Below are 27,908 nucleotides of genomic sequence, written 5' to 3' on the forward strand. Positions count from 1 at the left end.
ATAGAAAAATATTTGTGATACGTATATTCTCACGTATTATTGTTATAAGCAAGTTAATACCAAACATTAGGTATGATTTCGTTTGTTCTTAATCCTTGTTAATGCTATATTAAATAAAGTTTAAACGTTAAATTGGGTTTAAAATAGATTAAATAACTAAATATTAATATATATTTTGAATATTGGGATATTCTTTTATACTGACTATAATTATGTAATGAACAGAATATATTTATTCTGTAAACTTTGCTATAATGTAGCGCCTTTAAATGGGCACCCGTTTACTTTAATATGTAGAACGTGGCATTTTTTAATATAAAATTATAAATATGCGTCTACCACAAAACAAATTTATACTCAGTTGCACCATACATCAGAAGATTTGGCCTGTAGATTTAGTCCACAGAGTTGGCCTGTCAAGTACCAAAACTTACGTATTTTAGGCTGCGAACTTGGCCAGCCGATTTAGTATGCCGATTAGATCTTTGCCCGATTAAATATTCTCGTTTGGGGCAAAATTCGACATATTATATCAGTTTTTATACCGGGTGTGTCTCAAAAGTGGCTAACCCCTATAATTTTTTTAGATTTCAGATTAAAAACAAGATTTGGTATGGTACTATTGATTGACGTATTCAACTGTTTTTGGTCACTTCCTGTTTCACCGGAAATGCCTACAACTTTTTATTTTTAAATGACACCCTCGATATTTTTTTTTACTTTATTCGATAGAAAATGACACTCTGAATAGAATAACATATCATATGTCAACTTTTGACATTTTCGCATAAATATGGTTTATTTGAATTTGTAACAAGCGGTTCATATCGACAATTTGACTCAAAATACCAAGTGTGCGGTACCAAATTATTCGTAAAAAAATGTTTTTTCCAAATATGCTAATGAGCCACCTTTGGTTCATTCCGCCAAACGCTTAGCCTGCCATAAACTTGGTCCGCCACATAAACACAGTCGCAGACCAAGGCTGCAGGCCAAATCCGCAGGCGGGGGGCTAATGCCTAATAGGGAGGTTTCGTTCGAGTGAAGGCGTAATATGCACTGTCAGAATTCGAAACCAAGAAAGGTAATGCAAGAGGAACTAATATAGAGATATAAAATAAATTATTTGGTTTTAAACTTACCAAAATCTGGAGGAAGTGCGTGAAATGGAACTATATAGACTTGGCTCTTTGTCGATAAACTAGAAACGCTTCGTTCGTATCTTCTCGTTACATCTTCTGTCGTTCGTACTTGTACTGGTAGTCCTTCTAAATTATTATTCGATTATTATAAACTAATCGAAAAAAGTTAAGGATATTGTGCTTTCGCTAGAAAGAAAATTTTTCAGAAAAAATGTATTATAGCTATTAATACCTATGTCGTTTGTTATTAAAAAAATACTGTTTGTAAATACAAAAAATTGTATCCAAACAAATAAAAAGCATTATCATCAAAAATGTACATTTAATTTTTGTTTCGGTCGTTAAGTCTTGTATTTCTTAGTCTCCACACACGAACTGTACGTCTGTCAGTACGAAAACAAAAGCGGCCTTCATCGCTGCACATCGCAGTATGCCACTCATCATTCCAGTTAGCTCTTTCATTACACCAGAGCAAACTTTGAGCTTTATAACCTCAACCTGACTCTCGCGGCCAACGGAGGTCGTCTTATAGGCCTATAGGAATGTAAACCTGCTTTTTTAATCGATTTAAGACCGTTTGAGGACAAATACGTAGGTACCCTGCTGGCAGCCAAAAGGTCCTGGCTGAGCAACGTGTAGTTTATTGCAGGATCCATACGAGCTCCTCTTAGTAAGCTTCGGTCCTCCCTAGCATATTTGTCGACCTTTGTCTACCCTCCCTATGCCTCTCCATGACTCCAGTGAGATCCAGTGAGATCCAGTCTCATTAAATCGGTTTTTAAGTCTAGAAATTACACTTTAGGTGACTTTAAATCGGTCAGCCACATCGATCTGTCGCGCACCGCCAAGAACCAACCCATTGGCTTGATTTGCTTCCTCTATGACGTCTGTTCGTATTATCGATGACAGAATAACCACAATATCGTAACCTGCCGCTTAGCAGCACCCAAACAAGTTCTATTCTAAACAAAAATTAAATGTATAAATACTTTTTTGATGATAATGCTTTTTATTTGTTTGGGTACAATTTTTTATGTTTAGAAACAATATTTTTTTAAACACAAACGACATAGGTATTAATAGCTATAACACATTTTTTCTGAAAAATTTTCTTCTTAGCGAAAACACAATATCCTTAACTTTTTTCGATTAGTTTATAATATTAATTAAATTGGCTCTAATGGTAGTGTTCAATTTATTTATGTTTTAACAGAGATACATATCATTATTACTAAAGTCACACATTACTAAACAAACACATTGCAATCGTGGAGCAAATGTGATTTACAATGTTGTATTGCTAATAGTTACCTGTAACTGGAATAATGTACAAATCACTGTCGGGGGTTGGCATTCGACGAATTTGCTTTCGTTTTATAATTCTTCTTCGTTTTCTTTTTCTTTTACCTGAAAAGAGTTGCAATTATTAAACGAAAATAATAATGAGAAAACCCTCTACAGAGTGGCACCCGAGATCTTTATTTTTAAATAAAAGTATGTTATACAGGGTCGCTTTTATGTATGGAAACGGTCGATTATTAGGTAAAATATACAAGATACCGCAAAAAGTTAAATACAAAAATTATAGCGTTTTTAAATGTCTATTAGCGAGTAATAAATTCATGTATACAGGGTCGGTCATAAAGTCGAGACACATCAAAGTTTCATTTTTTTTAAACCCCCTGTATATTATTGCATATTTCAATTCTTCCTTCAATTCTATGCAAAAATCGAAATACACACAATGTACCTCAAATCAACCGTTAAAAAATTAAAATTTTGATGTGCCACGACTTTATGTCCGACCCTGTATACATGAATTTATTACTCGCTAATAGATATTTAAAAATCCTATAACTTTTGTATTTAACTTTTTGCGATACCGCCTATACTTTACCTAATAATCGATCGTACATAACAGCAACCCTGTATAGTAAGTAATAATAGTATCCAGAATCGCCTTTTCAACATTCATATTACATCAAGTTGCATCCATATTTGAGGGAATATAATATTTTTACAGACGATTATCCAAAAAAATGTAATGGAAAAAAATAATGACGTCCACTGTCAATATCATTTATTCTTTAAATGGATCTTTATACCTATAGGAACATTTATATATGAAAATATTTTTTTGATAAATAAGCAATACGTTTAATTGAAACATGAAAATAAGAGACCAATCGAATTAGAGGGGTAACTTAGAAATAAGTGTTGAAAAGCTATTTATTGTTTTGATTGGTTCATTTGACGTGAAAAAGAAGTTTCCTCAGCGATGGCTATAAAATGAAGATCGCTGTCATTTTATATGGGGAATGTCATCGATGTTGATTTCCAAGCCAACTGAACGCCGTTTTTTTTTGGATCATACGGTAGATAAATATCAAATGCGAGTTTCCATTCTATGGAAAATCTGGCCATCAAGGATTTTTAATTATTGCAATTTAACTGAGAGGTGATAAAGACGTGTTTTGTCGAGTTGAGATTTGTTTTGTAAGCGGATTTTTTTTGGTGGTGGATTAGTGGTGTTTTGGGTTTTCTTTGAGCCACCGGATTTGTGGCAGATGCTACTTCGCTAGAAACGTCGCCGTCAAATCACCAGACTTCTTCAATAAAGAGATATTATTAAAATGTTTTTAAGATATTATTTTGGATCGACAAGACTAGAAATTAAATAAAATTATATTTATAATAAAATGTTCTAAAAATATGTTGGAAACTTATGACGAAGCGTCTAGTTCAAAAATATGAACCTATCAACAGACTGATTTATATTACTCGTTATATTTTTATTTAATAAAGATTATACCGTAAATAGACGCAGATTTTTAATTTAGAAACATAATTTATGACGATGGATGGTGTTAACAACACATAGGTTTTAATTTTAAACCGCAGCTGATAAGATTTTCATTTTTGTCACAATTTAATAGCACTGAACTGGTATCAACAACATCATAAATTTTCCAATACGTATATTGCCTGAAACCTATTGTCCGACGTGAGAAAAAAGTAACGTGACAGTTACTGTCTGTCATTTTAATTCAGTGGATTGTATTTTCTGTCATTCTTTGGATGTGGTCTGTCGAAGTCGTCCTTATCCTCTCAGCGAACAGATTTTATATTAAAAAGCTTAATGTTATATGTGGTTTAATTTTTGCACTTTTATAACAATGTTTTCAATATCAAATTGTCATACATTTTAAATATATTTACATATTTTAATAGTCTAGTGACAAAAATATGTATTATTTTGATATCTACAATGAATCTAATCTAATTATTTTGAAAGTATATTTGTTGGAATAGACTAATATTATTAGTAGGAACACCCTGTATATTATTGAATTTTTACCTTCCTTTCAGATCACTTTATATGATTCTAAAATATGAGTAAATATTTGTCGATAGTTTCAGAGATATTAATAAATAAATAAAAAATATATATTTTTCAGTTTTTCTAAAAAAAATATTGAAAATACAAGAACTGTCCTGAAATTAAAACTATATTAGGTATTTACTTTAAATAGTATAAACTTACTTTGCTATAAATATCGCAATCTTAAATCATACAAGATATTTAAAATTCTACGCCAAACTTTCTAAAATACAAAATTTTTTTTTGTTTTTTTTTTAAATGGAACGCCCTGTCAGTGGCGTAACTACCGATGTGTCGTGAGTGCGAAGCACACGGGCACACCGCATTTCCATATCTATCACATGCTATGTCGAATCAAGCAGAATCGGGCGATCCTGAACTAAATTCTTATCTATCACAGGTCTTCTTAACTACTTAACTAGCACACGCTATCGCGAAAATAACTTATTACTTTACACTTGTTCTTGTGCAATTTTGTAGCTGTGTTTTCCTGTTTATTTTGCAGAATAAAAATAACTGGAAATATGTGATTTTTCATTAGAGCATTAAATTTGACAAAAAAGGAAATTTGCTGTATTGTCACTGGATTTCTGTACCATCGAATAGAAATAGAACTAAGCTAGTTGTAGCATCAAAAAGAGCATGAAAAAACTATACTGGCCAAACTTCTTCTTCTTGTGCCATGTGATGTGTGTCATCAGTGTTTCACAAGTACACGGGACCTACAGTTTATCACCGAATCCGAACGACACTATTTGAGAGGCTGTACAAGGCAAATATACTCAAGGTGGTTTGCCATTGCCTTCCTTGGGGTGGCGGCTCGTTGGTTGCTCTATATAAATAAATAAATATTTTTATTTAAATAAATAAAGCGACCGTACTGGCTGGGGAGCGAACCCAGTAACTTCGACACACTAACGCTGGAGCTACGACCGGCCACCTGGAGCTACGGCCGGCCACTGTATTTCACTGGATTTGGAATTTCACTGTTGTCACTGGATTTCTGTACCATCGAATAGAAATAGAACTAAGCTAGTTGTAGCATCAAAAAGAGCATGAAAAACTATACTGGCCAAACTAGTTAACTCAAAATCACAAAAACTCTAGTTACCTAATGGTTGTATTAAGGGGACGATAAGGCAGCTGAGTTAAGAGAGGTGCCCAAAACTGCCACTTTTTTTGGCAATTATTTCAATAGAAAATAAAGTTGCTCCTACAATAGACATTGGTAATATTGTGTCAACTTTCGCCCATGCTAAAGCAAGGAAAAAAGAATTTTAACATGTTCATGTTCCTATTTACATTGTTTATTTTAATTTAGTTAGTTTTGTTGTGGTTTTTTGTTTTGTATTTATTTATTTTTTTATTTATTTGATATTTTATATGTTTTGGGTTACATATTCTGTGTTGCAGTAATAAATAATACTATATAAAAATTAATTTGATAATGTTATTTCTAACCTAAAATATGAGTGCATATTATTCAGATTACTATATAAGTATTGTAGGTGTAATAGGGGGCCCGGTAAAATTTTTGCACACAGGCCCGTGAGTCTGTTGTTACGCCACTGCGCCCTGTATATTATTCTTTTTATTAGATGGGGAATTAAAAAATGAACGTTTTTTGTATTTAAAGAATTTCAAAATTTTTAATGGTTTTGCAGATACGCGCAGTATTATTTCATACAACGGTTGGCTCTTACAACGGTAAAATACGAGAGAAAAATCATTAGGTGGCTTTGGTAAAAATTTACTGCGGAAAATGCCATATGAAATATAAAACAGCAAATACCGTATGTTCGAATAAAAACGGCGTCAGCGATGGCTATGAAATGAACATAGATGACATTTCCCATATAGATTTACATAAAAATGACAGCGATCTTCATTTCATAGCCATCGCCGCTGACGCCATTTTTATTCGAACATTCGATCATACTGCGAAACCATTAAAAATTGTTTTTGTTTGTTTGTTTGTTGTTTGTTAAATACAAAAAATGTTTATTTCTTAATTCTCCATCTATTCAAAAAATAATATACAAGGTGTTCCATTTAAAAAAAAAGGAAGAAAAATTATTTTAATAGGTGCTACAAATGCCCGACGCACTGTTGCCGGACCCTGTATAATCTCGGATGTCTGCAGGTCTACAAAAATATTGTTCGGCTTTTTTTTATTACATTTATCGAATCGCTTCCTTTTCTAAAAAAAAAATCATCGGACGCCACTGATTTTATAAACAAGTTCAAAATTATTATGCCATACTGTAAATGTTTTTAATTTTTAGTTTATCTATTATGTTATTTTAAAATTGTATTTTTATTACATTTTTTTGATTTTTTTAAATTATCTAACCCGTGACTAAAAAACTAGCTAAGTAGAATTAAATCTATTACCTAATCCATCATGGCACCCGATTAATCAACCTATATTTTATCTACTTTGAAATGTGATTTTAGGCACACTTTAAAAAAATTAATACGTAAAAATAAATATTAACTTATTAAAGGCCGTTTACTGACAATTAAACCATTTTCAAAGTTAATTAATATTTAGATATTTGGCTAGGATTAATAATTATTGTTCTTACGTCATTCCTAATGAGAAACAAATTAGGACGTGTGTGATTTAAAATATTTAAAAACTCTTAATGAGGAAGATGCATATATTTTATTTTTCGCCAGAAACTGTTCAATTTATTAGAATAAATATGTGTAAATGCAAAAAAAAACTTTTTTCTTGAAAGCAGTACCACAATTTTATAAAACGGGCCATTATAATACTATGGACAACGCAAACGACGCCTCGAGAATTGAAACGATATTCTATTGGTCTGACGTCACCCGCCGTTCTCGTCGACGCGCGATGGCCAGCAGCAGCCAGACGTGTTCCGTTTATGTACGTATTTAGGTGGCGTAATAAGACATTTTTGTTGCTTTTAGCGTTGATTGAAGGAGCTTTTTATGCTTTTTTGTGCAGTTATTATTTGTATGTGTTATGTGTTCTGAGAATTTTTTAAGTAATGGCAGATTCCGGGTTTGTAAAAGCACAATCAGATAACATGCCAAAAGTCGATGCTTTTATGTTGGCTGCTTTTATAAATACAAATTCCCAATTTATTGGTGCTGAATTACGAGGAAAAAAACAGAGAGGTATGTAACATTTATTCTTTGTAGTACTGAGGCATATTTAAGTATAACTAGGTACCTGTACTGTTACGAACTTTTATATAGTTATAAATATTAATGTTATAAACTTATTTTTCAGATCAGGTAGGGAGACGTATGGAGATAATGCTGTAGGTTATGTAGAAGTGAAAAGAGACAAAAATATTTGTTTAGTACGTTGAAAAGTAACTCCAGAGCATAGCGTAAAAAAGAAAGTTTTTTTTATATATTGACACCCCCTTACCTTTGTTATTTTTAAAGATTGTTTTTTTTAAGAAATTATAGGAAATAAATTGTTTATCAGTAATGAAAATATTATACAAGGTGTCCCATAAGCAAACGCCATTAAGTTACTTTTTTAAGTGAAACACCCTATATTTTTTGGATTCTTCGGAAATTTCTAGATATTCTAGATATATTTCATGTATAATATTCTATACCTATCTTCAAATGTTTACGAAATATTGACAGTTGAAAAGCGAAAAATACCTACAATTTTCTGGACCACCTTTTTTGAGACACCCTGTATATCTAGAATTAATTTTAAAAGAGAGTATATGAAAAACCATGCAACTTTTTTATTTAATGTTTTCTTCTAAAACTTGCAGTTAAGGCTGTATGTGGGTGTCAAAATATAATGAATAACCCTGTGCATTCAAATTTCATATACCTATGTAAGACAATATACATAAATATATGAACTTACATCAAAATGATCTTTACAACAATAAATCGTAAAAATAGAGGATAATTTAACGTTTTTCTTTTCATCTCTTCTCATGGACCATTGGACCATTTTTTCTGTTTTCGCTCATCCATTACTATTTATAAATATCACTAATTACTAATTATGTATTAATTAACCCAAATAACTAAAATTTTGACTCGGATTCAACAGCGTTTAAAAGCAAACTGTGTAAAATAAACACGCGTCTGGCTCCACTCAACCAGAAGAACGGCGGGTGACGTCACAGCGGCAAGGCGCGGTAGAGAGCATTTGCCCCGCCATTTAAATTAACAATATTTAATTATTTTATATTAGAGGCATTTATAACCGATATCAACGATTTTTTTTTGTTCAATTTGTAATTATATGAACTATTTTTTAAAACCATTATTTAAAAACATGCATTTTCCTCATTCACTTAAATGTAACATGCCAGCTATGTCAGTACTGCGTCCGGACGCAACCGCCAGAGGCACAAGCGAATCCATACCTCAAATAAATGGATTTCAGGATTTGCTCTATAACCGGTTCCGCTTGTGCGTCTCAGCCGTACTGTCCGACGTCCAACGGCATGCGTCTGCCGATCTACTGGGTACCTATTCTTGACCGCTCGCATCTCATCTCAAATCCATATAACAATACACGTGATGCATATACGCAAAGTTGCGAACGATGGTCAAGAATAGGTACACTGGGACGTGTCTCAGTGTAGCCGCATAGACGTTGAACTCGCCACGTTGTTGCCTGTCTTTTATAATTATGGCGCCAAAATTTTCTGCTATAGAGGATAAAAAATTAATCGACGAAGTGAGGAAGTATAGTGCTATTTATGATCCCGAGCAACGGGAATATAAAGATGTGTCTATCAAAGAGGCAATATGGGAGAAAATAGGTGTATTGATAGAAAAAAACGGTAAGCATGTATCTTTTTATTTATAACTTATTTTCAATAATTAGGTACTGCCACAGGGCACTGCTAAGTCTAGTATAACCAAACGGAGGGTTAAAAACGCGACGGTTGCGTCCGGACGCAACTGCCACAAGCGGAACGCAGTTGCTGTAGCCGGCAGTCGCGCCTGAACGCAGCCACCAGACACACAGGCGAAACCATATCATTAAGCTACGTTCGTTAGATAAAAAGTTAAGGCCCGTCCAGACGAGCGACTCAGTTGCGCCTCGCTCACAGCCTCGCTGAAGCGCTGCTATGTGGCGTATTCTGGAGTGGAACTCTGTAACGAAATAGCGATGAAGAATACTGTCGCTTGCCGTTCAGTTTGTACGGCCAAGATCAGTATTCTTTATCGCTACCGATCGCTATATCGTTACAGAGTTCCACCCCTGGCCACTCAACTGGCTGCGCCAGAAATCGATCTGTGTCGAAAGCCATTTTTCATTTAAAAATGTACACCCAGTAGTGAAGCGGGATGCCGACTAATTTAAAAGCGGCCCGTCCGGACGAGAACACGCGATTGATGGTCGCAATTCGTGGCGGGGACCGGCGACCGATCGCCACTGACGCACCACTTTGCGACACAAAATCGCTCATCTGAACGCCTTCTTGAAGATATATGTGATATAATAACAAAACAATGTGAATCACTCTGTGGCGCCACGCAGTAGCGCTACTGAGTCGCTCGTCTGGACGGGCCCTTAATTTGGACGGTTTAACGTCTTAACACTACATCATGCTAGTTGTTCGGTGGTACGAATCAAAATCGACATAGACTTTAGACACTTGCTAAGTCGGTAGGCTATTTATAGCTGCAGATTGCGGTTTATAATCCGCGAAACCAGAGTAGGCCATAAAAGGTACTTTACTTTTTTATCTAAATCTTTAAAAACTGATAGAAATTTATTTTTTAATAGATAACACAGTTAAGAGTTCATTTCACTAGTCCGAAAAAGTAGCAAAATAAGCGTTCGGCATTTAACGTTTTATTTCAGTGGCGCATACAGAGGCGGGGCCCGCCCCCCCCCTAAAATCTATAAATTGTGTTAAATATTAGGCTTTTGGGTTAAAAATCACGTCCTAAGAAGCATATTGTACATTACTTTTTATTTTGCTCCCCCCCCCCTAAAGTAAGTTCCTGTATCCGCCCCTGCGTTTTATGTAAAACTGGCTAGGTATTTTTACACAAATGAAGAAGGAAATTAAAGATAAAGGTACCCTATATCCGTATTGCAGCACATTTTTAGGCAACTTCTTTATTTTTAAGATTTTGATGATCAAACATCAACAAAATATTCGTTATGTTTGGACTAAATTTTCTCGAAAATAAAGACAATTTAAAATTCCATTACAATACGGAAATAGATTGAAGTTTTGTGATATATAATTTATATGGTATATAACAAATTACTCGCTGTTTTATGGCAAATGCTGAAGCTCTGCAAAACTTAATCAAGCCTTAATCAAAGCAAGTGTGTTTGGAATTTTAGGTGTGGCTTAACACGACAGGATCGGGCTAAGTCTGGCAGATTTCTGAAATATAATATATATTTCCTGCGGCCATACACCCGCTTTATCCGACTCCTGAGAGCGACCCGAACAGACTCTTAAGATCGTTGGTATTTTGTTTTAAGGAACATTCTAGTTGTCATAATATTCGTCAACAATTTGAAGACTCATTTTATTATAAAATCTTGGAAAAAAGTTTTTTATAAATAACAATTATTTAGAATTTCAGTATTAGGATATATTATTAATAAGATTGTTTTTGTTGTTTTCTTAAATTTTTTGTCTTTTCTTAAAAATACATATACAAGGCTATTATCCAAATAAAGCTAAATTTGAAATATCGCCTTTTTATGAAAGTGAAAAAAATTCTTTAGGGGTAAATTTCCTAATACGGATAATTAAAATTTAAATGTTTCTTATTTAAGAAGACAATAAAACAATAGCTAATTTAGTGTCTTGAACAAATACAATTTATTCATACACCATTCTAAGAAGGCTGAGCTGTGTGTTTTTAATAACATTTTGAAATCATTTACAAAGAATGCATTTACCAAATTGTTATATTGAGTTTTGAAAAAAAAATATGAAGTATCTCTTTTCTTTATGACATCTTATACAGTTAGAAAATTAGTTTCTATTTGTTTTTGTAGTTAGCTATAATTTATATTAAATAAAACAAAGCATAGTATAATTAAAAATATTATTTAAAATCGTTTTATTCAAATCCCAAAATAAATATAATAAAAAACATAAACATGAATTATGATATGATACTTGGAATTTGCACAGAAACAGAAATTTACATTTGTTAATATTTTTGTCAATTTGTCAACTTGTTATAAGTAAAATCACGAAAGTTTATGCTGACGGAAAGATAATGTGTGTGTATACGATTTTGGTATGAGAGAAAATATTTTGATCGAATGTACAAAGATGATAAATCTAGGTAGTTGTCATTTTAATTCACTATTCACTTATCATTTTAAGGATGTTGGTCGAAATTTTCCCTGTATCGTTGTAGAGACTTTGTAAGAATTCTAATAATCGTATAAATGAGTGAAATTCTAATTAGAATAGTATATAATAGTTGTAAATATATTTCAAATAAAATCGTATTTTAATTACATATTTTCCTTCTGAAATATCATTTTATTATCTACACTATAAATTCTTCTTGACAGTTATAGCTCAAAATGGTTTATTTTTATTCTTTAAGTACTATTTAACAGATACAGATAAAGATAGTTTTATTTTCATCAAATATCAAGCTCTAATTAAATAATTTTGGCTATAAAATAAATAAGTCATCAAAAATGACAGAAAACACAATTTATGAAATTAAGCTTAATTTTCATTCGTTTTAATGCATACAAATTTCGTACGTTTTCTGCGAAAAATAATATGACGCCGCAAAATTCGCAACAATTATATTGTTTATCCAATTTTCAAAAATGTTAATATGACAGCTAGCTAGCTACATTAAATTAATCAGGAAATTCCGAGAATCATATTTGAATGTACGATGCACGAAAGCGCAAATAAAAACGTTTTAAAATCTATGGCACCCTCTTTTCGTAAAAAACTTCCGTAACTCGTGGATGCATAAAAACGTGTTATCGTGTTACCCTTGTATTGCACATAGGTAAATGAAACAAGTTCCTTTATATATGGTCAATATGGTGTTACTTTTGTGTATTAATACGACATGAAGGTCTTGTCTTATAGATAGTAACAACTCTCACTGTCATGTATTTTCTCTTTGGACAGATTTTATTTAATTATTTTCTATGTTTTCTGCTTTTTATTGAAGTCTTTACAAGCGCTGGGCTGGGAGTAAAAATTGAAGGCCGCGACACACGAGCTAGCGCCACGAAACGCGTCCCGAAAAGTGGTAATGATCGAAAAAGTGGTAAGCCAATGAGGAAGTTGAGATGGTATTCTCTGGCCCTATGTGAGCTACAGGGCTGAAACTCAGAATGTAGATGGGCTCAAAGAACTTTACATCTTTTCATTATGTTTTAACGACATTTTGTGCACTATAAAACCCCATCATCAATAGGCGAAAAAATCGTCCGATTTAACTGAAATTTGGTGTGTCGATAGATTGGACCAGGGCAACTGACCGTGTCAATACGACACGTGTCACTGTGACAGTTAGTTTTGACATAAGAAACGTCAAAATTTGATGTCGATCCCGACCAGATTGGTGGGTAGGCTATGTGAGCGATGGTGCACACGGTCCCACCCGGCAAAGTTGGATACAACGCGCGACGTTTCGTTTACATCTACATCAGGGTGGGACTAAGAATTTAATATTGAAGAAAAATGTGGGTTGATTTTGGCATAATTGCGGATGGGCTACAGGATCACGGTCTCGACGTTTCGAACCGATGCCTCTATTATGGGTCGATTGGAACCAAACTTTGCACGCGGATATAGGTACCCAAAGGAGTTCTCAGAGGGACAGACGGTCATTTTAATACAAATTTTGTGAAAGTGAATCAAATTATTTATTCATTTTTAATTTAATATTTTTTTTTCAACATTTCAAATTAAACTTTTTCAAACATGTCCTTCAAATCTTTCAATTTAATAGCTGTTAGAAGTTCCACATCAAACAGGCGTATATAGTGCACACACAATTTTATTTCAAATAAGAAAGATATAAAAGAAAATAAGTTGCAGTAACAAAATATATAAACAACTGTTTGTCCTGCAAGAAAAAGGTCAATTTCGACAGACGATAGCCAGAAATTAATCGAAAAAACGATATTCCATTAAAAACATAGAATGTAAAAAATGCCAAGTCTCGCAACACAATTCTTCCACTATAAAAAGTTGTGAGATTTCATGTAAAACCAAGTCAGTTTATTTTATTTGATTTTTCTTTAAGCACAAATTCAACAATTTTGTTATAAATTGTTAATATCAACATAAGTCATCTTTATTTCTGTAATAGGTAATTGTAATGACTTGGCAATTGCACGATATGATATTCTCTACTAATTAAAAAACTTTACTCTTAAGGGCGCTGCAGCTGTTTAGATTTACTTAATAATCGAAATGGTAGATTATTACAGTTAGAGGTTAGAACCTTTAGTGTTACAACAGCAACATAAAACACTAAATCACCACAATACACCAAAACCCTTTATTTTTGCATCTTGGTTAGCGAAACGCGCGTCCGGTGCAAAAGTAAAGTGTTTTGGTGTATATTGTGGTAATTTAGTGTTTTATTTTCCTGGTAGATTATTCTTTTATAATTATGGTGCTGTGCAATTGCCAAGTCATTATACCTAATTATTACAGAAATAAAGATGACTAATATTGATAAACTTAATTTCTTTAAAATAATGTGATCCCCATTTGAGTCAAAAAAATAAAGTAAATGATTTTACATTGTATATGCGAGTACACAAAGAAGATCATATCCCTCATTAAAAACCATTAATAAGATGAAAGTAATTATAAATAATAAATTGAAGATAGAGTGGCGGATGTGGCACATCGTAAAGTTTGTCTGCCTACTACCCGAGAGTACCGGGTTCAATCCTAGCTCTAGATTTAGTGTTTTATTTTGCTGTGTAACACCAAAGGTTCCAACCCTCAACTGTAATATTGAAAATTTAAACAAAAAATGTTTTTTTGCTTAAATTTTGAGAACCAATGGATCTTTTCTGGATTTTCTTTCATGTAAATTTAATCTACTACCTATGTTGCCATATTATCAAGAAATAATGTTTTTATCTTAAAACTAAAAAAATTTCGAATTTTTTTTTCAAAAAATTTAAAATTTTCAAAAAATTTTTTTCGCAAAAAATAACTCATAGGCGTGTTTCTGATGTCGAAATATACTACCAGTTAAAATACTTGCACTTATTTCTGGGACACCCTGTATATTTTAACTAAAATCGTATTTTACATATTTTCATTATATCATTTTAGTATCTACCTTTGTATCTACACTATAAATTTTTCTTGACAGTTATAGCTCAAAATGGTTTATTTTTATTCTTTAAATACTACTTGACAGTTACAGATAAAAATAGTTTAATTTTCATCATATATCTAGCTCTAATTAAATAATTTTGGCTATAAAATAAATAAATCAAGTCAACAAACGAGTCAGGGCAGATTTCGACAGACATCTAAAAGATACCAGAAAACACAATTTATGAAATAAAGCTTAGTTTTTATCTGTTTTGATGCATACAAATCCCCCTCTTCCCGTACCTTATATTATAACCCTAGGAGGAAACTCCTATGGTCATAATATTTATATTAGCTCAGCCGGTACGCTCGCTCTATTTGAATAAAATTATTTAAAAATAGACCCTTAAACCGTCACTTCATGCAGAGAATATACATATAGCTACGCGTAGCTATATATTCTGTGCCTCAAGGAATGTAAACCACCTTCACTATAGTTGCCTAGTACGTATACCAAGCCCTAAAATACAGGCTCTAAAATATTGACATTCGAATTTGAAGATAAACTGTATAGGTTCATAGGTTTAGGTTCTATGTATATGTGAACAACTGGTGAGATACATTAAAAGTATATGTGGAGGGGTCGCCTACCCTCTGTACAGAGAATATAATGGCACTATAAGAAGAAATAGAAATAAAGATAGTACTTACATGCACAATATACCACAAGAAGCATTATCACCAAAGCTCCCAGCGTACACCCAACGATGGTCCATTGTTTTTCCTGCGATGGACCACCACCATCGTCAGCAGCAGGCGGCATGTATACTTTGGTGACGTCATGATATTCGATGTCGCTCGACATGTCCAGGAACTACATCTACGACAGGTAGCGCAAAAATCAATTACTCCTCAGTTAGCACGGCGCGCGTTACGTGTTATCTTATCGCGACAATCGAGAGGGTTAAGAAGAATGTAAACTTGGGAAGTAGACAGCAACATAGCTAGTTAGCTGTCACCGAACTGATTACCTGTTTGTTCGGCAAATTATTTATAAATTTATATCCGCTTATCAATAAAGCGACGCGACGTAGATGATGTACGGATAGATAAAAAAGAGGAATGTGATTGGAACGGGTTATTTTTTGAAGGAGTCGAGTGTTGGTTTATCTAACACATCTAATAGGTCATTGATTCTAGTGAGATTATATGATTTTCTTTTATTCAAATGGTAAACCAGTATTAATTGCCAGGGGCTTATTGTATTGTATTGTATTGTATTGACTAAGAGTGGGTCCCATGAGACCCACTCCACTGCGGCCTCGATGACCTATTGTGGCTCAGTTTCTACAAGCTCTAATATACAAGAGCGTCAAAGTTCACCCTCAAGACCCAGCCTCTTAATATAGGCCGTTATGTCTGAGGGCGATATGTCTCCTAGGTCTGATAGGTCTAGCATGGGTTTGCCAAACATCTCAAACCTGGTCCTGCCCCCAGCGGGGCAGGTACACATAACGTGCTTCATTGTTTCGTCATCTTTCATACAGAGTTGGCATTCGGCGTCTTCCACCAGTCTCATCCTCTGTAGGTGAGATCTCAGCCGGCAGTGGCCCGTGTACACTAAGCGAGCGTACGCGCTCAATTCCTACCGGCCTTTAGGAGTTCTCCTGTTCTATGTTTGGATGGCCCTGCTAGGATTTTCTTGGCATGTTCCATTCCGGGACTGTCATTCCAGTCCCGGAACGTCGCACCCCTAACCCTTTCACAGAGCCTGTCTCTTGCGAGATTTTTAGGAACGCTAAGTGTCGGTTCTGGGCCCACGAATGGCGAGCCTGCACCAATTTTGGCGAGGGAATCAGCACGTTCATTTCCCTCTAGGCCGACATGTCCCGGTATCCATATTAGCGACACTTTGTTTCTATCTCCCAGTATATTGAGTAGTTTCTTACAATGAAGAATCGTCATTGACGTGCTTTTCGTTGCCTCAAGTGCTTTCAGCGCGGCTTGACTATCCGAAAATATGCATATTGTTTTCCCGGTGTATTGCTGTTCTACCAGCAGTTGCACACAGGTTTCAATAGCATATAGCTCAGCTTGGAAAATCGTGGTGGGTTTTCCAAGACTGTGGTAGATCTCAGTCTTTGGACTGCTGCAGTAAATTCCTGCGCCAGATCCTTTTTCGTTTTTGGATCCGTCCGTGTACCAACACATTTCCGCATGTAGTAAACCGTTTCCCGGCTTATCCCACTCGTCCCTATTCGAAAACAGGACGCTGTAGGTGCGCGTCAAGAGTTGGACTGGTGGTGTGAGATCCGAGACCATTCCCAGAATCTCATCCGACTGTAGTTCTTCTACTAGCCGGTTTTGTATGAACATGATTGTTCCTTGGCTTCCTCGTGCGATATTTAGAAACCTATATGTAGCCCATCTCGCCTCTCTTTCCAAAAGAATTTGAAGAGGAGGTAGGTCGAGTAGGGTTTCCATAGCTTTTGACGGCGTGGAATGGAAGGCACTAGTCACCGCTAAGCATGCTTGTCGTTGTAGTTTCGACAATTTATTTTTTGCCGTTGTTTGGTTGGGTTTTTGCCACCAGGCAACTGCACCATACGTGATAATAGGTCTGATGTGCGTCACGTGTAGCCAGTACATATTTTTGGGTTTTAATCCCCAGTTTCTACCACAAATTCGGCGGCATGCCCATAGAGCATAGCAAACCTTTTTTGATGTTTTTTCCAGATGAGAGTAGCAAGGGAAGAAACGACCATCACGGCAGAGCCCCGCAGTACCGTGACTAGGCATTTATGAACTGGGAGGTCGCCCGGTATCCCAGGTTAGTCGCTAGTGGTCAGGATTCCCCCTGACCATCCATCCCTTTGGCGCGCACTATACCGTAGGATTTGGGGAGGTTTTTATAGTGGTACCTCATCCACGCGGCTCAGACAGTAAAGCCAAAGCCCCCATGTCTCTCCTAGGAAAGACTTACGGTATGACGGACGTTAAGTCCCGAAGGAGGTCCCGTCCGGCATCGTTTTCGCCAGGGGCTTAAGTACCCAGTGTTAAACATTACAAATTATAGTAAATAGTAAAGCGCATAGGCACTAATGGAAGTTATACACCCTCTATACTATGCGGAAAATAGTTCGAAGAAGGTCAAGGTCGTGTTTCCTCGTCTAACTTTGTCTCCTCTCAACTTATCTCCGGTTGTCTCGGCTTATCTCCGCTTGTCTTGACCTACTTTCATTTTTTAAAAACTCCTCGAAACTACTCGTGATATGGTTCGAAGTTACAAAAAGCAACTGGGGTGTCGCCCCTACCAAAATTATTCACCAGAGAGGTTACAGCAAGCAGTAGCAGATGTCAAAGCCAAGCGAAAAACCTTAAGAGAGGCGGCTGAGTATTATAGGATTCCCAAATCCACAATTGGGGATAAAGTTAAGGGGATTCATGATAAGGATCCAGGACGGCAACCAGTGCTGAGTATCGAGGAAGAGGCAAAGTTTTTGACCGATATTTTTAGAAATAATCAATCTTTTTTAATAAAAATGTCTTAAATGATGTTTGAAGTTATTACTTTTTTGAGTTTTTATTAAAAAATGAACTTGATTTTTTTTTTAAACTTATATTTATGTCCGAAGTTTCCTTTTAACTGGTATAACATCAAATTTACACATTTTTAAAGGCATGTCCGAAGTTACCCCACCTATGGGGATAACTTCGGACACTTCTCAAATAAAAAACTATATGCGTTAGAAAAAGAAAGTTTAACATTTTTTTTAGTTAAACATAGGGGAAGGATGTAGTAACCCACACAAAAAATATTGGTTGAATTTAAACACACTTAGGTCAAGAAACTTACAAAAAACATTTCAAATTTATACGTAAAATACGTCGCAAATGTATATTTTTTACTCAGTAGTTTTATACAGGTACGGACGAAAATGTATTAAGGTTGATTCTCACTGTACCTTCCATATCAGTTCCCTTTCGTTTCCCTTCTGTTTACATAAAATATTATATCATATAAATAAATAGGACAATGCACACTATCCGTTCCGTTTCCCTTTCGTTCCATATCCTTTCCTTCCATACATTTTTTGGCGGAAGAACTGAAGCGTATCGGAAACAGCGTTGTCAAGTTCCTACATTTGTACCAGCTCTGTTAAAATTTTGCTGTAATTTATTTATTCTTTCACCTCTTAATTAAATCTATTACGTTTTTCAAAAGATACAAATTTTTAAAATAAAACTTTTGTAATGATATAAATTGTAAAATAAAAAGTATGGAACTATACGGAACGGAAGCTTACGTATAGCGTCAATACAATAAAAAAAAATACGGAACGGATATGGAATGGATATGGAATTGAAACGGAAGGTATAGTGAGAATCAACCTTTACTCTTCAAACCAGTTAAAAAATATGTAGGTGGTGCCCTCTACAAGTAGGAGTTATATTAACATCAAAATCAAATTTCTCATATCAAAAACTCGCAGACACCAATTTCCATCGATACATCGACGTTAGTTCAGAAATTATTATAAACAAATCTAAATAAAAATGAAACTTCTACACCCTGATGTATTTCCAGAACTAAGCATTTTTGACATACATTTATACCAACTTTTTTACTTATTTTTATCTGCAGAATATGCTGCTGAAGTTTCCCGAATACAATTCGGACCACCCTGTATACAGAGTGTCAAATAATAGTATATCTGACTTTGGCGGGCCCGATTCTACAGATAAAAATAAAACAAAAAGTTTCTATAGACATATGCCCTAAAATACTTCCCGAAGAAGGTACAACTCTCAAAAGGTTAAATAAAAATAATATATTTGGTTAGGTTAGGTTAGGTTTTCTTGAAATTGGGTACTCTTACCAAATTACACTACTGGTGGTACTTCTTTTATCCTCATAGATCACAGTAATTTCAATAAATGAAAATTAAAGCTAGGACTTCTTCTAGGCAAAAAGTACTCTTCGTTTAGTTCGAAACGGTGAACGGTTTTCAAGATATTTGCGTTTAAAGGTTCAAATGCATCGATTTTAGTATTAGCAAAATTAGCGAAAGGAGTTAAAATTTATTTAAAATGTCTTTACCCTTAAAAACTTTAACTTTAAAAGATGTATCGAGGAATGTGGACAGATATAACATTCTTTCAGGATGGACTAACCTGGAACACAGACGGCTGTGCTGGCCAAACCAAACCGCTGAAGGAACAGGAGCTGAAGTCGGGAGCTGTATTCGGGAAAAGACCAAGGGTAAGCTTATCCTTTTCCTTGAGTAAATACTCAGCCGTATTCAGCATCATTCTACATTGTGCGAGAGAAAATAATAGAAGAGCTTATTCAGGTAAGCTCATCAATATATGCTCAGACAGTCAGGCGGCACTTGGGGCGCTTCCAGAAGCTAACCCAAAGGTATCGTCGATACTCGTCTGGGAATGCCTATATAGGTGAACTAGGAGCTCTAGCACGAAGGAACAGAATTAAAATATTTTGGGTGCCGGGCCATAGCGGCATCCAAGGCAACGAAAAAGCCGATGAGCTAGCTAGGCAAGGATCATCAGCATCCTATCTTGGTCCAGAGCCAGTACTGGGAATACCCAAATGTATGGCCCGTAGTGCACTAAAACTCTGGATCAGCGAGAAGCAGAATGTCCCCTGGAGAAACAGACAGGGGCACAGGCACAGCAAGGCGTTTATCCAAGGCCTAGCTCTAAAACCGCAAAGAACTGCTAATGCTTAGCAGGAATAAAGTATGGATTACAACAGGCCTCTTGACAGGACACATGGCTGTCAAGTGTTACCTAAACAAGCTCAACCTGTATCAAGGAAGTCTTTGCTGCAGACTGCGATAGAGATCCTGAAACAGCGGAGCACATAATATGTCACTGCGAGGCTTCGGATTGCAAGCGACACTTTTATTTAGGAAAGCTAGGCTAAAACAGGAGGAACTATGCTCCCATCCTATCAAGAACCTGATTAAGTTAGTGCAGGGCACAGGGATCGAAGCATGGGTGCAGATATAGAAAGGGGACAAACACAATAGGCTTGACAGGTCGCAGTGTTTCCGGCAGAGAACGGCCCCTTGTTATTGCAAAAAAAAGGTGAAGGTGTTTTCAAGTTATGTATTTGGGCGTTTAAAGGTTCCGATGCAACGATTTTAGCATTAGCGAAATCAAGAGATTAATTTATTTAAAATTTTTTCAGTTGGCTGGGAAATGACGATCGATGACATTTCCAATATAAATTTACATATAAAATGACCGCGTTCTTCATTTCATAGCCGTCGCTGACGCCGTTTTTTTTTTCGATCATACGGTACTAAAATCGATGCATTGTAATCTTTAAAGGCAAATATCTTGAGAATCGTTCATCTTTTCGAGCAAAGAGTGCCTTTTTACGTAAAAACGTTCTAGCCTTTATAATCTGTTGAAATTACTGTACCTATCAGCCCCGGATCTAAAGGGGAGTAAACCGGGGCACCTACCCCGGGCGCCAATGTCAGGGGGCGCCAAAATCATAATATGGTTGAAAATCAAAAAAATTGCTCCACAAAGCGCCTAGTATGCACTATCACAACCTTACGTTCTTCTATCAAGTATTCATTTTATTTTAAAACGCCCAGTTAGTTTTTGAACACATTCTAAAGTTTCACTCAGAACCTCGCAATTAGTGGAATAAATTAGCGGTTTCAATAATTACTCTTTTTACTTTTTAGTTTACGTTCATTCACAATGTTTAAAAAACAATTAAAATTAATAGAATATCCTAACAACAGCTTGTGGTAGTCAGTTGTATCGTTGTATCCATAAAGAAAGCCAAATATTTAGCTTATACAACTTTTTATTCAAAGTTATAAAACAATAAACTTTTGATTTCTAACCAAGATTTCTCTTGACGGATGCTTATCAATGGCCAAAATGACATTTCTCGCAAAATTTGAAGTATAATTAGTGGAAAAGTCAAAAATTTGTTTACTTTTTCTACTAATTAAAAATGACTACCACTAATTTAGACGTTCTGAATGCTTACATTGAAATTGTAAACGAAAAATTCCTACCTATATCCTATATCTAGATATTTGTAAGTTTTTTAAATTAATTTATTGCAAACTCTAGAGAGAGGGGGCGCTACTATCAATTTTTGCCCCGGTTTAAAAAAATTGTAGATCCGGGGCTGGTACCTATAAGGACAAAAGAAGTACCATCAGTAGTACTCTCTAATGGAAAATATCCTTTCAGGTCTGTTACGGAATTTTTCACAATCGCCATTCGTTTTGGCATTAAAATGTGTGCAACAGTACTAACTTTCAGTAAAAACGATTTACCCATGTTCTTAAAAATAAACAAAATATATTATTTTTATTTAACCTTTCGAGAGCTGTAACTTCTTTGGGAAGCATTTTAGGGCATATGCTTATAGGAACTTTTTGTTTTATTTTTATTTGTAGAATCACCCACCATAGGTATTTTAGATACACTAGTTTTTTGACACCCTCTATATTATTATAATATACAGTTTAAAGTATAGTGTATAGGTACTTAATGAATTAATGAAATTCCGAAAAAATACAAGGAAATACAAAGTTCATATATCTTATTTTTCTATATCTTATTTTTAAAATCTGTATTGCACGAACTTAGTTAAAAACCAAATTTTTAGAAATCGTATTATATGAATGTAAGATAAATGGTCTATAAAACAACATCTGAAACAATCATTGTGTTATGAACTCCAAATTACGCACATTTTTATTACTTACATCCTTTCATAAATTATTTACAGCGGTGCGGATTGTTAGAAGAGTTGTAAAACAAATTACAATAGAAATATAAAATTCAATTACGATTTAACTAATGTGAAAATATCTCGTGCGTATGCCTTCCCTAATCTGTTTAAATACCTTTAATCAAAATTATCCGCACTGATATCATTTGCGAGTGCGAGCGTTTACCTATTGACATTCGACGTATTTTATAAGTTTGCAGTCGTGTCTTAAAATTCTCATTTTTAGGCCTCCTTTAAACGGTATTTTTAGTACTTTTAAACCTTCTCCATTTAAATATACCAGACCATAACTGGTTATGATTAAAATATACGAGGAGAAGGTGTTCTGGGTACTGCTGGTATTGTTATGTTGTGTCGGTATCACTTTGTTTAGCGTCAAGTTATGTCAAATAAGTAAGCTAATGCGAACATATACGTGTTATCGAGTTGTTTTATAGGTATCTTAAAAATGATCTGTATCTTATTTTGTGTTATAGTTAGCGAAAGGTCTGGGAATTCTACGTCACGGATAGTCATAATTGATGAACGAGGTGGTATTACAGGTAGATATTGTATCCTATTTACATTATTTATTGCAATCAATTGACTTTTGGAATTAAATAATTAATTGATTATTAACTTGTCATTATACAGGGTGTGTAAAAAATTGTCTACCAAACTTCAACAGGGTATATTTTTAAAAGCATTGATAAGCCTGAAGCCATTTTCCATGAATACATACATCAAGCACACATCAGCTCACAAGATATTTACATTTAAAAGTTACGATACGTCGATTCTATAATTTAGCGAAATCATGAAATTTAAAGAAATATTTGATCGCTAACTGGTAGAAATTGGAATGGAGTGGATTAAAACATACAGGGTGTTTCAAAAAACATATGCCATCTCTCGTGGGGAGATTCCTCACGTAAAAATAAGATTTATTTATCATATCAACATAGGTCCGATTCTACTTTATTTCGCAGCTACATGGTGTTAAAGTCTTAATATTTTTTCGATTTATTACAATTTTCTTCCAAGTATTTTTAGCGTTTCAGACGAAATTTTGAGGGTAAAGGTTACTATAAATGCGACATATTTTAAAGCTAAAATAGTGTCAACATATTCACCAGGGACGTGCATATGGGTTATCACTGGAATATTTTTCTAAAAAAAGCATGTACTCCACTGACTTTTTTCTCTTGTTAGCGAAATAGTGTAAGCAGTTGAATGCCGATTAAAAGTTGTCTCTTGATATTTTGTCGATTTCGGCCTCCTTGATGAGCTAAACGCAATTTTATTAATTTGCCTTGATCCAAGTCTAATAGCAACCTTTAAAAAAATTAATATCATTAACTTGTGAAAGTTCTAAACAAGTACTCATTGATTCCTCATCACAAAATATGAAAAAAGTCCCTATAAACATGGGTATGGAAATGCATAGAGTTACAGCATGTTAAAACTTTTTAAAATTAATTTTTTTGTAATTATCTTAAATACCTTTTTTTATTTGAAATTACTTTAGGTTGAACTAATAGTAATAATAACTAGTAATAATATTTAATAATAAATTAGGTAAAATATATAATTTATTCATTTTATTTTTATTTTAATTTGATTAATCGTGATTAATAAAATTGCGTTTATCTCATCAAGGAAGCCGAATTCGACAAAATATCAAGAGATAACTGTTAATTGGCATTAAACGGCCTACACAATTTTGATATTAAAAGAAAAAAGTCAGTGGCGCAAAAGTTTTTTTTTTGAAAAAAAATCAAGTGATAACCCATATGCACGTCCCTGATGAATTTATCGATACTTTATTAGCATTAAAAAATGTAGTACTTATAGTAACTTTTACCTTTAAAATTTAATTCGAATCACTAAAAGTACTTGGAAGAAAATTATAATAAATCGAAAGATTATTAAGACTTTAACAACCTGTAGCTACGAAACAAAGCAAAATCGGACGTATAAAGGAAATTAAAATAACTTTTGTTGCACATCATAAGGCTCCGCGCGCACTGCATCGGATCGGACCGATCAGCAAAAGCGACTGCGACCATCGTACATATAGACGGCGCCGGCGTCCACTAAAACATTTCGGCCTGTAGAGGCCAGATTCCTACCTCTACCTATCTACGATAGTCGAGTCATCGCCTTCGCCGTTTCTCGCCGGCCCGATCCGATGCAGTGCGCGCGGAGCTTAAAATACGACCACCAGCAAATTCCATAACACGACGCATGGTGCCATTGATGACGTGCACCCAAAGTTGTTTTTTAATTTCTCTATACAGGGTGACGCACCTCATTCGCCTCGGTTGATTATACAAAATGGAAAGATGTAGAAACAAAATTTTTTATGGGTATATGTAGACAGGTAATGTGCAGCAGAAAAGTAAACTTTACTAAAAGATGTTATTGCTTCCTTAAATGTATACAGGGGTATCAAAAATTGCTGGGCTATTTTAAATATTTATTTTACATAAAAACTTTGTTATTTCAAATACAACACTATGTATTTTTTAAAACAAGTCAAAGCAGATTTAAATGCTCTTTCAAACTATATTAGGGTTTCCTATACCTATCTGGCTCAGATTTTGAACAAAAAGCGATTTTTCAATAAAATGGTAATCAAGATGGCTGGTGTCGCCATGGCAATTTGCTAGTGACAGTTACTAGCTATTTTCAAAATCTACATTACTTGATAGACTTTATTTAAATTTATAAAAGTTAACTTTTATTTAATTTACCTACAATAGTTTAATAAGTAAGTATTTATTATTTTATCAAGAAAAATAAAGAAGTAGTTCTTTGATTTATATTACGATGACTTGTAGACATATTGGATTTTCTATAAAAGAATCAATTAAGGCAAATTCATTTTCTTCATTTTCAACTACAGGTTTCTGCCTAATAGGTTTTTCACATACCACACTATCAGCTCTGCGAAATAGGAAAAGTAGTATTTCCAAAAAACTCTTGTCAAGAAAATTTCTATTTGGATATCTTTGAGCATAAACTCTTCAAGCCAACAAACAATTATCCTCACAAAAAAATGAATGGAAGGAATGGATATTATGTTCCATTCCTTCTGCCAACAGATACTGCTTTATTTTTCTTGATAAAATAATAAATACTTACTTATTAACCTTATTGTAGGTAAATTAATTAGAAATAACCTGTTATAAATTTAAATAAAGTCCATAAACTAATGTCGATTTTGAAAATAGCTACTGAGTGTCACTGGAAAATTGCCATGGCGACATCAGCCATCTTGATTACAATTTTATTGAAAAATCGCTTTTTATTCAAAATCTGAGCCAGATAGGTATAGGAAACCCTAATATAGTTTGAAAGAACATTTAAATCTGCTTGGGCATATTTAAAAAAATACATAGTGTTGCATTTGAAATAACGGAGTTTTTATGTTAAATAAATATTTAAAATAGACCAGCAATTTTTGATACCACTGTATACATTTAAGGAAGCAAAAACATTTTTTAGTAAAGTTTATTTCTCTGGCTTCAAAGTCAGCACAAGAATTAACTCTGAAAAGTAATAAGTAAAGTACAGGGTGTTGACAAACTTTTTTTTAAATATCTTTAAATATCTCAAAAAACAAAGCTTTTAAACATATTAAACCCTTATAGTAATGCTTTATTTTATGTCCAAGAATCCAAAAATGAAATAAAATACTAGGTGTTCCATAAGAAAAAATATAACTTTGGTATGGATCTTAGTTCTGACACACCCTGTACATTTCAAAATAATTTTAAATTATGCACATTGCCTCCCCATATATACCCATAAAGTATTTTGTTTCTACATCTTTCCGTTTTCGTATAATCCACCGAGGCGAATGAGGTGCGCCACCCTGTATATTGATATGAAAAATAAATCTTATTTTTACGTGAGGAATGACGGCACATGTTTTTTGAAACACCCTGTATACCAGATATCCTATATATTATAATGTTTCAAGTGAGAGTTATAAAAGTTGTCAGCGTGTTTAACATCCTCAGAAAACATCTTCGGGTCGTTCATAAGAACTCTTTCTTTTAAGTTTATTTGTAGTATCAGGCTGCCTGATTCAGGCATTCAGTCCGGTATACTGTTTTGTACACCTTGCATGTTACAAAATAATTATAAATTTACAGAAATCCAAAAAAAAATGTTTGTAAAATGTAATTGTGATAGATTCCAAACGGAAACCAGCTTGTCAGTGGCTTTTTGTTACTCCCAGAGTTACTCCTAAACAAAATTGTCTAACCACCAAAAAATGCTTAACATTTCAGGTTAACGGTCGTTGATTAGGCAAATTAGTAAAAAGCCACTGTCAATAGTGTCAATCTAATTTCCAGACAGTGGAAGACAGTGATTAGACAGTGGAATTTACAAAAAAAATAACTTTTATTTTTTAGTCTTCTGTTTTAGTGACGAAATACCTACGTTTTTTAAAGACATTTGATTTTTTATTTTTTAGTTCTAAGTCCTTGTCAAGTAGATGCAGAGAGCCAAGAAGTTTTGAGAACTATCAAACAATCATACAAGAATCTAGCACCACCTATATATTCAACATTACCAAAGATCAGTTCTAAATCTACATATGAATTACCACCAGCTTACCCTTGTAATATTGAATATATTTAGTCGATAATTTTAAATAGGTATCTATTGTTAGGTACCTATATAATTTTTTTAATTTTTCCACTTTATTGATCCAGATTGACAAGTTAAAACGACTTTATTGTTTAAAGCTTGTTGTCATGACAGGCAAGATTACTTCGTCACTGTATTAATGCATTTTTCTGTTTGCTTATGAAATAAACGGATGGTTAGTTTTAGTAATAATAGAAACTAGTTAAGTTTCGAAAATTACCAACATTAATAAAGGTACGCATACACATTTTTTATATACTTAGCGAGTTAAACTAATTTTAAGAAAAATAAAGAATATAGGACATAAATTATTTCTCGAAATTTTGTGACTAATTGTGAATAATGCAGAGTAAATTACAAAATAAAGATAAGATATAGACGATTTAATGATATAGTTTACATTAGAAAAAATTGTTAAGGGCTTTAACATTGTTGTGTATTCTGATACAAATCACATATTGTCTCTTCTTAATTAAATTATTAATTTCTTTTTATTATTTCCTTGTCAGATCTTAATGTCCATAATCTAATTTCTTGTTAGTCGTCATATTTCTGATGATTTTTATTCTGTTACTTGTTAAAAGTAGTAAGTATATTTAGATGTATTGTACATATTTTAAGAAATTTTGTTCAAATATATATTTTTTAGAAGATATTTTTTGTTA

General features: G+C 33.9%; 2 protein-coding genes across 2 annotated transcripts in view; one reads left to right on the forward strand and one right to left on the reverse strand.

Annotated features, from left to right (window-relative positions):
• Positions 1-15,838, reverse strand: part of LOC115888979 — a 29,977-nt gene extending 14,139 nt beyond the window's left edge. Inside the window, exons 1-3 of the mRNA XM_030908878.1 lie at positions 15,516-15,838; positions 2,454-2,549; positions 1,143-1,268 (exon numbers count right to left, since the gene is read on the reverse strand). Coding sequence (XP_030764738.1) covers positions 1,143-1,268; positions 2,454-2,549; positions 15,516-15,669 — 376 coding nt within the window. The 5' untranslated portion in view covers positions 15,670-15,838. The remainder of the gene's footprint in view (positions 1-1,142; positions 1,269-2,453; positions 2,550-15,515) is intronic.
• A 6,910-nt stretch (positions 15,839-22,748) lies between these two features.
• On the forward strand, positions 22,749-27,896 carry LOC115889015. The gene is made up of 3 exons (XM_030908915.1): positions 22,749-22,992; positions 23,076-23,141; positions 27,068-27,896. Exons 1-3 carry the CDS (start codon positions 22,896-22,898, stop codon positions 27,232-27,234), a joined length of 330 nt encoding a protein of 109 aa, XP_030764775.1. The 5' UTR covers positions 22,749-22,895; the 3' UTR covers positions 27,235-27,896.
• Positions 27,897-27,908: the final 12 nt, after the last annotated feature.

This window comes from Sitophilus oryzae, unplaced genomic scaffold (genome assembly GCF_002938485.1).
Source record: "Sitophilus oryzae breed Bouriz unplaced genomic scaffold, Soryzae_2.0 scaffold_810_pilon_pilon, whole genome shotgun sequence".
In the NCBI taxonomy this organism is placed as follows: Eukaryota; Metazoa; Arthropoda; class Insecta; order Coleoptera; family Curculionidae; genus Sitophilus; species Sitophilus oryzae.

What these genes read in the sequence shown, in the direction of transcription:
- LOC115889015 (XM_030908915.1), top strand. Translation starts at nt 22,896, where the DNA reads ATGATTAAAATATACGAGGAGAAGGTGTTCTGGGTACTGCTGGTATTG. An exon ending in CGTCAAGTTATGTCAAATAA is followed by an intron (nt 22,993 to 23,075) that starts GTAAGCTAATGC and finishes TTTGTGTTATAG; the next exon opens with TTAGCGAAAGGTCTGGGAAT. An exon ending in TGAACGAGGTGGTATTACAG is followed by an intron (nt 23,142 to 27,067) that starts GTAGATATTGTA and finishes TTTATTTTTTAG; the next exon opens with TTCTAAGTCCTTGTCAAGTA.